Source organism: Phalacrocorax carbo, chromosome 4, assembly GCF_963921805.1.
Source record: "Phalacrocorax carbo chromosome 4, bPhaCar2.1, whole genome shotgun sequence".
NCBI lineage: Eukaryota > Metazoa > Chordata > Aves > Suliformes > Phalacrocoracidae > Phalacrocorax > Phalacrocorax carbo.
Window position 1 is genome coordinate 66,045,611 of NC_087516.1, and position 14,410 is coordinate 66,060,020.

At 40.6% G+C, this 14,410-nt stretch overlaps 1 protein-coding gene across 8 annotated transcripts in view; it reads right to left on the reverse strand.

Annotated features, from left to right (window-relative positions):
• ZNF827 (zinc finger protein 827) overlaps positions 1-14,410 on the reverse strand; it is a 107,243-nt gene that overhangs the window by 35,855 nt on the left and 56,978 nt on the right. For all 8 annotated transcript variants that reach the window (XR_010372752.1, XR_010372751.1, XR_010372749.1 and 5 more), the window contains exons 6-7: positions 1,745-1,993; positions 982-1,039 (exon numbers count right to left, since the gene is read on the reverse strand). Coding sequence is in view for 3 of the 8 variants with exons in the window: in XM_064450276.1 (XP_064306346.1) it covers positions 982-1,039; positions 1,745-1,993 (307 nt within the window). In the remaining 5 variants the exon portion in view is untranslated. The remainder of the gene's footprint in view (positions 1-981; positions 1,040-1,744; positions 1,994-14,410) is intronic.

The following is a 14,410-nucleotide window of genomic DNA, read 5'->3' on the forward strand; positions in this document are numbered from 1 at the left end:
AGAGATCTTTTCTTCAGCAGTTGAAATACTTTTCAATTTCTGCCTGGACAAAGTTGTCTTAGTGGACACTGAACATGTTGGGAACTTCTGGAGAAGGGGCTGCAGAGGCACAGAAGTTCTTACCCTATCTTTGAAGGAATTCTTCGTCACTTCAGTGTGCTCAGTTTCCAACCCATCCACACTGATTAGGGAACTTTGAGGTAGGAAATACATGTACCCTTGCCAATTCCTGCCTACCCACCACGGGCTCCTAAGTTTTTATCAATTTTAGCTACCACTGAATACAGAAAAGCTTTGATTTGTCCCATAGGGACTCATCACTTTGCTGCTCACCTACATATAAATAACTCATGGGCTTGTTCCCAGCCACAATGCTGTAAAGCGCATATTTCTTTAACAGCACGTGCTATAATAGCATCATGATTTAGTTCTTAGATAATTTAATTTATTGTATTCATGTGACTGTAATCTTTAACAAATGTTTCATTAGCATTGTCTTACAGTCTGACTTTTAAAAATTTATCCCTAGAAGGCATTAAGATGATAGAAATACTGAAGTTTTATTAAAGAAATCCAAGTTTGACAGAAGACTCAAAAGAGTTCAAAATCAAAATATCCTCTTCTTACATTGGTCCAGGTCTTAAAATCCAGTTGTCAACCTGTTCTTCCCTCAGGCACTGCATGTACTATGCAGTTTAAGTTTCAGTTTTTGTAGAAAAAAGTAGAAAAAAATTCTTAAAATGATGTGTGAATACTTGATCAGAAGAGAACAGTCATTTTGGCCTAAAGGCCTTTTGTCTCATGAAGTCTAAGCAATCAGATCTATAGGTGTAATTTTTCAGATATAGGTTACATTACTCATGAAAATATCTTATACTTGTAGTATCAGGTCACATTTGCAGGAGACAGATACGTTTTGGTTCACAAGACAAAATGAAGCAATGCCATTTACACTACAGCTTTGCAGATAACTGTACTTACCTGGCTGTAGCTCTGATGGCGTTATCTTTATTGTGGTTGTGCTCTTTGCTCACCTTTTCTGTAGAGGAACATACATAGTTTTTTTGTGATTAGCATAAATCGTATTTTCCCTATCAGGTTTTATTCAGTAGAACTATTTTAATGCTTTCTGATAACAGCATAATCCCGGGTAATTTAGGGTAAATGGTTACAGCATGATTAGAGAATGGGCGTGGCTTTATTTAAACTAACACCCAATGATGTTTTCAGCTTCATATTTCAGTGTTAGTGCTCCATGCAAAGCATGAAATACAAGCATTCATTAAACACAGTGCTGATATCACTGCCTTTATGTAATAGCTGGGGTTCACCTTCTTTGTCAAGACAATTGGACAGTGAAGCCCCAGGAGCGCCACATGCTGCAGCCACTGGCCACTTATGCCAGTAACTGCCATCTATAGGTTCCCCTACACTTCAAGGCCTGGATCAACAACTTGCCACAAATTATTTAATTAGCTTTCAAAAATACAGGAGTTGAACTCCAGCTTTTCCAATTCAGTTCAACATTGTAAACCTGACCTGACTATCACAGTGCTCTAAAGCATATTCTGACTATGGGGGACATCTGGCAAGGCTTTTGCGTTTAAAATGTGAGGGTAGAAGGGCTCTAACTCCTATTATTTTTCAGCCATAGCAATCTCACACTTTCATAGCACCTTAATGGTTACACACAATCTCTTTTTGTTCTTTAAATTCAACTATCGACTATTTCCACTGCTTTTACCTGATAACTGGAAGAGCAGCTCAGATGCCATCTTCACTGATATATCTTGGCTGAACAGGTTTCTTTCTGGGAGCACACGACCTTCTGGTGCCTTCTGTATGTGTTCACTAATGTCTCGCCCTAATAAAGTGCTGTAGCCAACATTTTGGCTGGGTTGGCTGGGTGACACTGAAGCCTGTGAATCATGAATGTCAACTTCCATTGGTTCTTCTTTTATCTTTACCGTCTGGGTTTCTTTGTAACTCTCAGCTGCAAATATGTGTTTAAAAGAATAAACAACCACCACAGTTATTGAATTAGCCTACAATTTTTCAGAGTACTCAAAGCAGGAATCACAAGTACAAAGTTATAACTTGTATACCGTATCACTGCAAATGGTAAGGGAAGCAAACCGCTGACTGCTACAGTATTCTTCTGGGGGCATAAATAGAAGCAATCTCTTGAAAATAATTTTTCAAATTAGAGAACAGAGAACAGTTGCACATTTTTACATATAAGAACTAATCACTTTCTAGGAATACTGGGTGATCACACACCAGCTAGTGAAGCTTTGTTTTTATTTATTAAATGACGTTGCAACTGCACACCAAATCTCCAAAGGTGGGCACTGAAGACCTTTTACAACCTCTAAATTGATCTTTATCAGCAGAAGTACCAGCACAGTCAGTCAGAAGTATTGGGATAGGGATAGGGGTGGAAGAGGAAACCTCATCTGCTCCTCTTCCACTCCCTGTCTCTTTTATGGAAAATTCCAGACACCTATGTGAAGAACCGGTTTGTTATACCTGCATATGTTTTCAAGATGAGAGGAGTATTCTGGGGCCCATACTTTTCTGAAGTCTGATTTTCTAACAAGCATAGATATTCCCTCATACATTACAAGATCCAATAACATTAATGACCAGTTTCCATAAGCCAATATCCTTCTTTCCTTGCCTTTTTCTCTGGTGTCCTAGGTCTAGTAAACAAAACCATAGTCTAGAAGGCAACTTGTAGTTCACTTCCTACACTTGAGATTCCCTGGGTGCTGCTGAATACTCTGGTTTGGCTGCAAGGTAAGTAACCATTTTTCCTTTAGAATAAAAGCGCTGAAATATCAAAATCAAGACTCCAAGGTAATTTGTCTACCACACCCCAAATACTTATACGGTCTTTTTGATTCAGACTTTCTGCTGTGAAAAGAGAAGCTGAAGACCTGCAGAAGACATATAGAATTTATTCTCAATTTAGTTTCAGGGAAAGATGATGAGTTTTTAAATGATCTTCATTCAGTGTGCTTCTGAAAGGACACTGGTATCACGGCAGAACTGCCCAACCAGGTGTAGCCTCTGCTGGCTGGATGCTGACCAGACACTCCAAAAACAGGCAGCCTAAGACAGGCAATACACCTGGGAGAATCAAGAAAATAAATAATTGCATGAACACAGTTAAATACCAGAAGGGCCGTCTACATAAGGAATCATTCCAACAAAAAATGTACATGGATTTGTTAGTTTTGCCTAAACTAGCCAAGATACTGAAAACCTTAAGGAAAATCTGCTTCTGTTTACTCATGATTAGCACATGCCCTAAACTGTTGCCTATGTAGCCTCCACAGCTGGAGTCAAAGGAAAGCGTGAGTTTGAATTGCTCAGACTTCAGGAGCCAAAGGAGGAAAAGGCAACCCTAGCACCCAGGGAAAGAGGCTGTGGTAGAGGGTAGAGACAGGCACGCTGCAGCACACAGCTTAGATGCTGAGTGGATTAGGACCTGAGAGAGCAGTCTGGCCCTTGTCTGGAGTGGGGTGGCATGATCAGATCTATGACTGTGGGCCAGTATGTTAACTGGTGCAGACAGGGGCTGACCATCCTGATAGCATCCTGATGGAGGTACTCTGCACAATGTGTTTCCTCACATGTAAGTTTCCTTGTAATCTGTCAAATTTTACTACTTAGAAGGCTCTAATATTAACAATAAATAAATAAGCACCAGTTTGTAAGAAAAAGCCCAAACACAAACAGTGTTTTCTAGAAACTTGGGGGGGTGTGTGTGTGTGTTTGTGTGTTGAACCCACTAACTTCACTTGATAAATTAATCTGTTGCTGCTCTCTCTGTTTTCCTCCCCCCCCCAACTCTAACTCACATATGCCTCACAGATTTTATTCCATGTGCAAATGTTTCAGTTTGGCCTTTTGTTTTCAATTGCCTAATATTACAATGAACCTCAGAGGCATCAAAACATGGTTTAGTCATCCCTGATAACATCCTCAAGCTAGTCAACTGCTTGGTGTCATCATGTAGACTCTAGCCAAAGATGAACAGAATCCCTTTAGCATGAAAGCACGAAGGCACATGCATTCCACATAAAATCAAACTGATGTGTGTCACCAAGTCTTTTTTCATTCCCTTAGTTTCTCCCTCTCCCCACATTCCTGTTCAAGTGGAGAAAAAGTGGCTTTGCTGCCTACGGGTCTTTATTAAAAAAAAGAAAAAAAAAAATCAAAGGCAGGAGATAAAAGCCACTTGGATATGTTCCAGGGATGATTTACATTAAGTGCTTTCAGTCTTTTCTTACAACATTTCTTGACCTTTAAAAGAAATGTATAAATATTGATAAAAATCTTTACCATCCACAATCTACCAGATACATTTCAGACTTTGGAAACTTTCATAATGAATTCTCAACTGAAGGCAAGTTAGAAATATCATACACTGCCTTTTTTTGTCCTGTTAAGCAGATTTTTCCTTTTTTTAAAAAATTTTTTTTTCTTATTTAAAGCTTCCATTAGCCTCTTATAAAACCACAGAACATTGCATCTGTGTTGAAAAGTGTAAAAATAGCATGCTGTGCATTGAAACTGAACACAGAACAGCAAAGGAATGCATCAGGTAACACTGTCAATCAAAAGCTCAGGTAACTCTGCAAACAAATGAGTTCTTCAGATGTCTGACAGACTGAGCTCTGCACCCAGCTGCCAAATTTAGGCGCAGAGTCAAGCTGACCTTTGCTGCTCTCTCTGCTTTTAAATATTCTTTCTATTTCTGTTCCTGCTCCACACAATTTAATTCCCTGTCCTGCAGATGCTTTTGAATCAGACGAACTGATACGACCCCAATCAAAGCAAGAACCGAGCAATACCGATGACCTTCTCTCCCTCACAATCAGCTAGCACTCAACTTGCCCTAACTAAATTTACATATTTGATCATTTCCTTTGACCTTTCTCTTCCCAGCTGCACCCTTTCGATCTGACAAAATGTCCCTGCCAAATATGAATCCTGCTGTACTCCAATTCCCAAAAGCAATCACACACACAAGACTGAAGGAGGGTCTCTGTGACAATTTTACAAGAGTTAACGGAAGGGAAACGCAGTCTGTCCCATGAGCAGCACAGGCACACAGCCCAGCTCTCGTAGATCTCGTGCTGGTGAAAGACCACAATTAAGGTTATGCCCCACACCCATCTCACCATACAGGCAGTCAAACTGTAACTTCTTGAAGATTTTTTTCCTTCTGTGCTACAGACATTTCATTTGTAGAGTAAGGTGATACCCCTTATTTCCTTACACAGGTATCTCATGTAGTCATAGTGCAGCTAAAGTTTTTCAAGTCAAGGACCAGTACACTGAAAGATCTTCTGGTTCAAATAATTAAAATCGTGATAGCTTTGGCTTTTTTCCACTTTTGCATTTCTCCTTGAGTAGATGGGCTAAGTTAAATAAATGGCAATGTATCAGAATAAACGGCAATGTATCAAGGTATTAAATAAACGGCAATGTATCAGAATACAAAGTTATACAAAGAGAATCACTTTCTTCATGCCAGATTTCTATAGGAGTACAGACACCTAATTCCTAGCAAAAATCAGTGGGCGATAAAGACTTAAGTAGCTTTAAAGTATCAAGACCATGATCTCCTAAACATGGTCTGCTATTCAGTCAAAACTAACCAGGATGAAGTTCAGAACAGCAGTGCAGCAGTGAACATTCCTCATCTGGCAGAAGATGAGCTAAATCACGTAACACACCTTTTTCTGCTGTTAACTCTGTGATACAGAATCAGCTTAACAAATTAACATTATTGCATACAAGGATGTATTATCATCAAGCCACAGAGATGCTCTTTCTTTACAGAGCAGTATAACTTTTAATCAGCTTATCTGTAAAACCCTCAATGAACTTCATCCTATTCACATCAAGTGAGACAATTTTCCACATCAGATATGAAAAACGCAATATTGGACAGGCTTCTTCCAGGAGGAAGTAATTTATTCCACAGCTTTCAGGTTCTCTGGCATTCATAAGCGCAAGGAATTGCGAAGACCCAAACACAACAGAAACATAGAACAGTACTTGTGCTACCTAAAAGCTCTGAAGGCCTGAGAGTGTCACCTCAATAAGGTGTAGCAGTAAGAGTGCCTCTGAAATTTACTCTTAGACAGCACATCTTTACAGCATAGGACAGAGATTGCCGAGTTTTAGAAAGAGCTTATTCAAGTTACTTCTCTCAGAAAGTTGGGACTACCACAATCCTACACACGTTGTACACAAGTCAGCAATGTGCCCTTATGGCAACCAAAGCCAAGAATGTTCTGGGCCATATTATCAAACCTGCAGCCATCAGGTAGAGGGAGAGATTCTTACCCTCTGTTCTGCACTTATGAGACTGTGTTTTGAGTTCTGTGCCCCATTTGGGGCTCCCCAGTACAGGATGGACACTGGCATCCTGGAGCATGTTCAGTGGAAGGCTACGAAGATAGTTAGGGGGCTGCTGCAAGACATAAGAGAAGAACAGCTAAAAAAACTCTGTGTGTTCAGCCTTAAGAAAACAACACTTAAGGGGACATTTGATTGCTGTCAACAGCTCTCTAAGGTATAGAGAGAGCATGCATTGCTGACAGAGATTGGGTTCTCCATCCTTAGACACATGCAAAGCTTAACAATATCCTCAGCAGCCTGGTCTTGCTTTGAGCAAGAGTTTGGATTAGATGAACCCTGGAGGTCCCCTCCAAACTAAATTATTCCATGAATCATCGGCACTAGATCAGATCAGCTGCAGGTTTATCTAGCAGAATTTTCAAACCTCCAGGCCTGGGAAAGCTACAGCATCCTTGGGTAACACTTGTTCTAGTGCTGCACTAGAAATTTTTCTTGATGTCCACTCTGAACCTTCCAAGCTGCAGCTGGCAGCTGCCACCCTTTCTTTTACCATCTGCCACTATAGAGAAGAATTTGACTCCGCTGCTTTTCTAAGCTTCCTTCAAGTAGTTGCTGGCTGCAATTAGATCCACCTTTAGTCCCCCTCTGCCAGACTGAACTGGCCCAGTTCCCTTAATGCCTCCTTGTAGATCATGAGCCCCAGACTCTTGATCAGGTCTGCTGCCTTCCTCTAGACTTTTTTTTTTTTTTTGCCAGAAAATGCATGCCAAAGAAAGGATACCCCACCCCCACCTATGATGAACACAACTAGCAAACTGGTAACAACAGAGGGCTGAGGTACTCAACAACTTCTTTGCCTCAGTCTTCTCTTCCCACACCTCTCAAGCGGATGGACTGCAAGGCAGGGACTCAGGGAACAAAGTCCCTCCCACTGTAAGAGAAGATCAGGGTTGTGACCACCTGAGGCACCTGAACATACATAAGTCTATGGGATCTGATGAGATGCATCCCAGAGTCCTGAGGGAACTGGCTGATGTAGTTGCCAAGCCACTCTCCATGATATTTGAAAAGTCATGGTGGTCAGGTGAAGTCCCTGGTGACTGGAAAAAGGAAAACATTGCACCCATTTTCAAAAAGGGTACAAAGGAGGACCCAGGGAACTACCAACCTGCCAGCCTCACCTCTGTGTCCGGGAAGATCATGGAACAGATCCTCCTACAAGCTCTGCTAAGGCACATGGAGGACAGGGAGGTGATTCAAGGCAGCCAGCATGGCTTCACCAAGGGCAAGTCCTGCCTGACCAACCTGGTGGCCTTCTATGATGGAGTGACTACATCAGTGGACAAGGGAAGAGCTATGGATGTCATCTACCTGGACTTCTGTAAGGGCTTTGACACAGTCCCCCACAACATCCTTTTCTAAAAAGGAGAGACATGGATTTGATGGGTGGACTGTTTGGTGGATGAGGAATTGGTTGGATGGTCACATCCAGAGGGTAGTGGTCAACAGCTCAGTGTCCAGATGGAGACCAGTGACAAGTGGTGTCCCTCAGGGATCCTTACTGGAACTAGTCATGTTTAATATCTTCACCAATGATCCCATCAGTGGGTTCAAGTACACCCTCAGCAAGTTTGCAGACAACTCCAAGCTCAGTGGTGCAGTTGATATGCCCAAGGGGCAGGATGCCATCCAGAGGGATCTGAACAAGCTCAAGAAATAGGCCCATGTGAGAACCTCATGAGGTTCAAGAATACCAAGTGTAAGGTCCTGCACCTGGGTCAGGGCAACCCCTGATATCAATACAGGCTGGGGGGTGAAGGGATTGAGAGCAGCCCTGCGAAGGAGGACTTGGGGGTACTGATGGATGAAAAGCTGGACATGAGCCAGCAATGTGCACTCGCAGCCCAGAAGGCCAACCATATCCTGGGCTGCATCAAAAGCAGTGTGGCCAGCAGGTCGAGGGAGGTGATTCTGCCCCTCCACTCTGCTCTGGTGAGACCCCACCTGGAGTTCTGTGTCCAGCTCTGGAGCCCTCAGCACAGGAAAGACATGGACCTGTTGGAGCGGGTCCAAAGGAGGGCCACAAAAATGATCAGAGTAATGGAGCACCTCTCCTGTGAAGAAAGGCTGAGAGAGTTGGGTTGTTCAGCCTGGAGAAGAGGAGGCTACAGGAAGACCTTACTGTGGCCTTTCAATACTTAAAGGGGGCTTAGAAGAATAATAGGGACAAGCATTTTAGCAGGGCCTGTTGCAATAGGACAAGGGGTAATGGTTTTGAACTAGAAGAGGGTAGTTTTAGACTAGATATAGGGAAGAAATGTTTTACAATGAGGGTGGTGAAACCCTGGAACAGGTTGCCCAGAGAGATGCCCCACCCCTGGAAACATTCAAGGTCAGGTTGGATGAGGCTCTGAGCAACCTGATCTTGTTGAAGATGTCCTTGCTTATTGCAGGGGGGTTGGACTGAATGGCCTCTAAAGGCCCCCCCCAACTCAAACTATTCTATGATTCTATGCAGCACTCACCTGCTCTAGAGGGGACACACTGAACATGCTCTTCTAATGCAGCACAGTCTGCTTTTCACTTTATTTGAAATGAAAGTAAAAACCAAATGCACAGATTTAATAAAAAACACAAGTCGTGTTGTAAATATTGCTTTTGCTGATACAATAACTGTCCAATGTCTTTCCATTGCTGAAATCAAATAAATCCTTGTTAAATCATTCATGGTTCTTCCCACCATTTTATCTGAAATTTCATACTTCAACTAAAATTCTAAGTTGCTCATATTTGCTGAAATGCCCATCAGCTTTACAAATCAACTTTATGAATCAACGTAGAAAAGAAAGCCTTTCCCATACGTCTCATAAATTGGACTCATGTACTAGTTTTCACAATCAAGCAGACAGGGGTAACTAGTGGGTCAACTTGTACTGACTTCAAAAGCTTTCAGTATGGAGAATCTGGCATTTTGTTACGCTAATTGTTCTGATTTGCTAGAAATAAACATGGCCTAAAACAGCTTAACTAAAACCTCAGAGGTAGGGAACAGTTGGCGAGCCCTGAAGGTTCTGCTACACAGACACAACAAGTAACATCTGACGTTCCCTAGGGCACTGTGCTTGATGCTTTATTTTGCTGCTGCTGTTTTATGTAAGACAATGTCAATGGGCCTTGAATCAATGTAAAAGGATCCTGCATTAAAAAAAAAAAATCATAAAATGGTTCATATTTGTTCAAATGGAACCTCTGTACTCACGTGTTATAAAATTTTTCAACTACAAGCTTAGTGTTACAAAAATTCAAGCCAAGAAAAAAAAACAAAGAGTAAATTAAAGCAATAGACTAATTTGAGTTGTGATATGCACCTGCTGCTCCTTCCATTTAAATGGTGGGGTTATGGTGCTTACCTGAAAGACCCTACTTGCAGAATGCAGCCAACCCCTCAAAACATAGATCAAGAAGAATGTGATAAAAAGTCTATATGTGCAGTGAATTTTTATTTTACAACATATTCCAATCTATGCAAGTCTCCCTGTTCAAGAAAATTCTGGTCTAGCATTTCTACAGCAAGTTATACCTGGCTCCAGTTCTCCTGTCTTTACAAGCCAACTCTCCAAAGGCAAGAGGGACTGCAAGAGGCCCTTCTACAAATTCTGTGCATCCACAGTCCCCTGATACTTCGAAAAAAATTGACATGCCCACTTTTCATAGCCTTGCAGCCACTGGCTGAACATCATCAAGGAATAGCGGTAAAGTGAAGGATCGGGGTGTTTGTTTAAACTCTTTAGTGACAATTCTTAAAAAATTAAATAAAAATTTAATATAAATTAATAAAAATAAGAAAAAAATCCGGAACACCAAAAGAATCACATTTGAACCACAGACATTATGATTTCTTATTATTCCAAATTATCTTATCTTTTAAATTAATGTAGTTTTCGTTAAATGTCAAGATTATCCTGACATGGAAAAAAGGAAGAAGATAAATCCCAATAACTTAAAGGTATAGTAGAGCATCTACTGAACTAAAAGCTAGGCTTTGTTATAAGGTACTTGTTTTTCTGTGATTTTTGTTGGTTTGTGGGGTTTTTCAAGATCTATAGGAGAAAAAACCCTTAGACTTTGCAGACTCCCATACTTCCCACCCCTATATGTTTCCCATGAATGGGCAGTATTTTTTCCACATTTTTCCTGCTTTTTGGTTTAGACATTAATGTTGTCATGAAACATGGCAAAACCCATCAGTAGGTAAGAATCCATTACTAGTTGAGTTCTTTTTGGATTATGTTATTATGCAGATATCATGGAAAAGCTTATTAAACTGAATGAATGTACCACGGCCTGATATGAACTTCATGTAGTACAGCATTGGCAGGAGTCTCAAAATCTTAAAAAAAAATCTGGAACCTGACACATTGCAACAATAAATCTAGCTATCTAGAAACTTGTATCTTTTTCTATACTGTAATTAAAACACAGCTTCACTCTAACCATTCACAATGTATTTCACATTTCTGTTGGTTAAAAAAACCCAAACCCAAATAACAAAAACCACTTGGCTAGTAGTGGGATTTAATCTGGTGATGTGACTTGCCATGGCTTACCATCTCCCTAGTTCCCAATCAAGAGAAAGTCTTGTTTTGGGTCACACGCTTCCTCACTTACTTTTCTGGCCTTCTACAGAAGCACCCGCTGCTGCCCAGAGCTTTCTAATGAGCTATGCAGAGACCAAGGAACAAGACTTCCCTGTATTTTCACTCCTCTGCCCATTATCAAGGCTCTCTAAGGAGGGGTGAAAGCACTCTTGACAGCTCCTCTGCAATCTAGGCACAGAGACTCTTACGAGGTCCTGGCAACAGCTACCTCCAAAGACAGCAGCCTAGCTTCACACAGGCGCTTCCCGGAGCAGTCCACGAAGGAAGGCTAGTTTCTTTGTCCCCCACCTCACCCAAAGAATGCAGTAAAGTGATTTTTCTTCACCATAGTAACAATAAGCCAAAAGGCTGCCAACACAACCCACTAAACCTGGAAAGATTTTGTGACTGCTAAGAATAACAGCTTACTAGCCATGGACTCGTTTTTGTTGTCAATTCATATTGCTGATGACAGCCAAGCATCAAGTCACCCAAGCCTAAAAATAAGGTAAATCTGGCCCCAGCTGCCCAGCCACACACAGATAGAGCACTCCTAGTTAGCAAACTTTTTAAAATTGATATTGTTATTTAGTTCCTCTGGAAGTCTGTGCTGTTGGGACTGGACTGGTTTTGTTACGAGCTGTGTCTTAACGCACAATGTGCCATTTTTGGAATGGGAGTAGCATTGAGCATAAGATGGCCTTCATCTTATGCTACAATTGTACCATCATTCCTTTTTTTTAATTTTTCTTCCTCTTTTTAAATAGAAGTTCTAATCCATGTGGTTTCAGTTAAATGTAAGGTAATAAAAATTAACTACAAGGCATGAAATAGGAAATTAGCATAAACATTTTGAGGTGGATAAAGACTTAATCAAAAGAGGAAAAAAACCACACCAAACCCCTGCAATAACCAGTTGTGCTGAAAGAGGAATTGCCATATAATTAGGTGATAATAAATGGAGTTGATCAAGAATGCTTTTGGAATCGATTGCACGCAACATTTTACTTCCTGACCTTGGCACAAAAAGTAAGTATGCAGTAATTGCATCTGCTGATAACCCCAAACTACGATACATCATTGGTATTGGGGAATTGCTGTATTACAAGAAGCACTGTGTGACCTGAGTGAAGTACAAAAAAATCCAAAGGAACTGAACAGTACAAAGGTCATGCATTTGCCAGTGATAACAAGGATATGTGCAATACATGAAGAATCGATCCACTGGGAAAAAAAAAAAAAAGAAAAAAGAAAGAGAAGGAAAACAACCTGAGTTACTACTGAAATGCAAAATGATTACATTTCACAAATAAGATATAGCTAAAATAAAGGCAAATGTGATTCAGACAACATTTCTAGGAAAGACAGGGACATACTAATGTCATAGTTCAAGGCACCAGGGTAAAACATTACTTATGAAATGCTAGTATCTGGAATAGATTTTATATACCTTCAGCAAGCGTTCATTTTTGGACAAGGCAAAACACTGTACATTTCTGAAAGATAATACATGCTGAAAACATTAGCAGCACGGCTATTACAACAGAAAATGAGTTTTTTAGACTCAAACATTAGCATGTAAATGCAAACATTTATTTTAAATTTCAGTCTCCTCTGAAACCTACCTTTCAATTTACAAGACTGAGCATATAAAACTGACTGGGGATCACTGGATGCACCACTTAATTAAACATTTTAAGAAATAAATTAGATTTTCCATGAAAGAGAACTGGTAAGAATGTAGAAAATTGGTTCAGTTTTATTTGAAATACATTACTTCCATTTCTTGTAAGGGATTTTGTGCAACATTTAATGGGAATTTAAAATCTTGCAGGGATGGCACCCTTCCAGAGATGAGAGCGATTTGCCCCACTCCGCTATCTCCTCAGATCTATTTGCTTACCATTGGATCTAGTCTCAGTCAAGACTTAGTAATGGACAGAATTCACAGCTCACCTTTGTACATTCCTATAAATCATGGTAGTAACTTTATGTTCTTCTGTAAAATGTAGGTTGAAAGTCTGCACTGGGGCTCAGAACTTTGCTTGTTAACCCTCAAAGACCATTTCTTCCAAATGGGCATTTCATTTATTTTTAAATAACAGATCAGTTGTTAGGAGGTTTTGTTTTGATGATCTGGATGGAAATGGGTTCTGCCTAGAAGTGCTTGAACAATCCTTCAGAAGTGCAACTAAGCATCAGGTGACAAGGTATCAAGTTTGTGAACTGTGAGGTTGAAGACCTGAATCCAAGCAGAAACAGTGGAGAAAACACTGGTATAAAAGTGCACAGCATCTTCAGATAAGGTCCAACTCCACCAAAGGAGTAGGGAAGGGCCTGATCTTAACCACTGGTTGTGTGCTGCTAGAAGCACGCAAATGTCCTGACAGCTGTTTAGCTTAATGAGAGAGATCCTTGTGTAGAAAAACTAAACAGCTGCGTGCGATTTTTCTTTTGTTTTGGTACACCTACCTCTACGATGACTACTAGTAAGTGTTCTGTCAATGTTCTGCTACAGTAAGATATGGTTATTCTTCTAAGTTTTCCTAGCTTTAGAAAGTAGCTGACTGTCAGCTGAGTAGCTGACAAGTCCTTCCATTATAGGGGCTGGTGATTTGCAGTGAGTCTCTCACAGTGCGCACCAGCCCAAACTAGGCTCCAGAGCTGGAAAGACCTTCCGCTACTTTGTACAAGCTCAGCTAAGAGCTAGCAACACAGCATCTCTGTTTGGAAAAAGAGACTTCCCAGTGAAAAAATATAAACCAGTGTATCCTGGAGGCAGCAAGGTCTATAGCTAAATCCCAAGACGCTCCCATGAGACTGCGACAATTGGCAGTATTATTGCTCTGGGGTAACAGAAGCATGTATGTCAGGAATGCAGAAAGCAAAATACTATTATGTCAGAAATCCCTTGCTGAATTTGTATGCGCTGCAGGTTTTGGTAATTAGTATTACACAGAAGAAAGTAAAAATAAGAAAGCAAGGATGCAATCCATTCAATCTTCACCAAGAATATATAGAGCCTGGAAGGACTTGACTTAAATCCAATTACATAATGTATCAAATCTAATAAGGGCACTTGACTGAAGATTTCCCACAGACAGCAGAACATGCAGATGTGCTCACTCTTTTCCTCCCCCCCTCCGCCCCAGCACCAAGAAAAAGGAGGAATTCTGTTCTTGTTTTCACTTTATTCTGAGGAAGCGGCTTAAATTGTTTAAGTTCTAAATCACCAGAGTCCAGAATTGCTTAAGATAAGCTGAGAAGCAAATAGTGATCTCAGAGTATTCCACTAGATAAAGTAAACATTAAAAAAAAACCCAAACCACTACCAAGGAGGCTACTGATCTTAGATATTCCGCTTATGTTTGTCCTACATTAAGCTGTATCTT